Source organism: Cricetulus griseus, chromosome 2 (assembly GCF_003668045.3).
Source record: "Cricetulus griseus strain 17A/GY chromosome 2, alternate assembly CriGri-PICRH-1.0, whole genome shotgun sequence".
NCBI classification, from domain to species: Eukaryota; Metazoa; Chordata; class Mammalia; order Rodentia; family Cricetidae; genus Cricetulus; species Cricetulus griseus.
Window position 1 is genome coordinate 427,873,634 of NC_048595.1, and position 2,219 is coordinate 427,875,852.

Genomic DNA, 2,219 nt, shown 5'->3' on the forward strand with positions numbered 1-2,219 from the left:
GGCTGTCCTGGAACTAGCTCTGTAGACCAGGCTGGTCTCAAACTTACAGAGAGAGAGATCTGCCTGCCTCTGCCTCCCACATGCTGGGATTAAAGGTGTTCGCCACCAACGCCCAGCCTCTGACTGGTCACCTGGTGCATTGATTTTTATAGGTAGTACCAAAGAAAGTGTAAATGAATACCTGGATATTGATTCATAGCTCTTTGAGATTTCTTGTCTTGATCAGTCTATCCTGAATTCCTGAAAGGACCCTTTCCCTTTTCTTGGTTAAAGGGGAATCCCTTGCATGTTTCTCACTCTTACATCATATTCTGCCATTTGCTTTCTATCCCACAGGTGCTGGTGTCCCTGGGTGCCAGTGAGAAATTAGCCTTGCTCTCTTTGGGGAATCAGTTACTGCCGAATAGCGGCACCAGGCCTGCCTCTGCCAGACATTGCAGGAAACTCATCCACCTCCTGAGGCCAACCCACAGCACATGACCCCAGATTCCTGGGGCTCTTCTTCCAGCCTTCACTACCCTTCTGTTGCCAAGTCTTCCTCATTCTCCTGCCCAAGCTACTAACTCAGCTGAGAGCTGAAGAGACTGAAAAAGAGTGATAAGCTGCCAACTCCCCTGTGAGCAAGAAACTAGAAGAGATTTTATATTAAAGCTCCTTCCTTTCCCTAGATTCATGGAAATTTGAATCAGTAATCTTCTTCACTGTTGGTGCCAGAGAAAATCCTTTCCTTTCTACATACTCCAGTAATGTGCCTTTAACCCCGGAACCATGCCATACACCCAGGCCTCAGGAAAACATGTCTGCCCTGCTGGATCTCTTCCTTTCTGAACCTCCTGTGATCTGCCCAGATATTTTTGCCTTCTGTACACTGGTCTCTATTTCAGCTCTAGCCTGTGGTGTGTGTGCGTGTGTATGTGTGTGTGTTCTATTTGTAAACACCTACTAAAAAATGTGCCTTCTCCTACTTGAAGCTTCCAGGGTAAGGGGTTGGGAGGCTCAGACCCTCTTCTGGCTTCTCTGTGACACTGGAAGCCCTGTGACCCTGTGCACACAAGGTCCTGGTTTGGAGAATTGTTTATCCAAGGGCAAGGCCAATGGAGCTGATACAGAGAAGAGTAGATAGGACTAAAGAGGTAAGTCAGGGTGCTTTGAGATGATAATAAGTCATTCTCATATTTATGGTGTCAATGTGTATGGAATCCTAGCTGCTTTGGGAGAGCAGCTATTTATGGAGACTGTGGGATTTTCCAGGAAAGAGTGTTTGACAGCCCCATCAGTTAAAATCGAAAGTAACTGGACATTCCAATTTACCAAAAAGGGTGTTTGGTAGACATTAGTTAGAATCTAACTATGTGTATTAGGAAGGTTAACTGAGACAAACTTGCAGGGCCCAGATTTCTCCATCCAGTAAATGGGGGAAGACTCCTCTTGATGTGACTTAGTGGTGAGTGCTTGCTGCATATGTGTGAGGGTCTGGGTTCAGTCCCCAGCGGAAAGGGGAAGGGGAAGAAAGGTGCCCTTCTGTTCTTCCTTGATTAAAGTAAGAAATGAAAGATGAGTGTGATTAGCTGTATTTTATAAGGCATTTTATCATTATCCACTGTAGTTACACCTGAGCAAAAGTAAGATTCCTCTGAGACCCTCCTTAATTTCCTGCTCACCTTATTATTTTAATTCAACACACACACACACACACACACACACACACACACACACACACACACACACACACACACACATCCTGTTGAAGCACTAGAGATAGAGTTGAGCCTGCCACAGAGTTTCCATTCTGGTCAGAAAAATGAACTTCCTTAAATAAGCGCACTGAGGCTGCATGGGACAGCAACCACTAAAGAGGCTGAAGCAAGAGGGTCACATTCACAGGACCAGCCCCAACAACGTAACGAATGAGCCCATCTCACACAATGAGTTAATTAGGTAAACTATGTAGACAGGTGATTTTAAAAATGTGCTGGAATAGAAAAAAAAAAAAAAAGCAGAGAAAAGGGCTTAAGAAGTGCTAAGCTGATTGTTCATGCTCCATCCCGCCTGCCCTCAGTCCACTCATGAAATCTCTTCCCCTTCCCACAGATCTGGGTGTCCACCCATGAACCCTCCTTGTTACCTAGCTTCTCTGGGGCTGTGGATTGCTGCATGGTTATCCTTATTTTACAGCTAATGTCCCCTTCTAAGTGAGTACATACCATGTTTGTCTTTCT

General features: G+C 45.3%; 1 protein-coding gene across 2 annotated transcripts in view; it reads left to right on the forward strand.

Annotated features, from left to right (window-relative positions):
- Stk36 (serine/threonine kinase 36) overlaps nucleotides 1-2,010 on the forward strand; it is a 31,548-nt gene extending 29,538 nt beyond the window's left edge. For both annotated transcript variants that reach the window (XM_035441036.1, XM_027397242.2), the window contains exon 27: nucleotides 337-2,010. In XM_035441036.1, coding sequence (XP_035296927.1) covers nucleotides 337-480 — 144 coding nt within the window. In that variant the 3' untranslated portion in view covers nucleotides 481-2,010. The remainder of the gene's footprint in view (nucleotides 1-336) is intronic.
- Nucleotides 2,011-2,219: the final 209 nt, after the last annotated feature.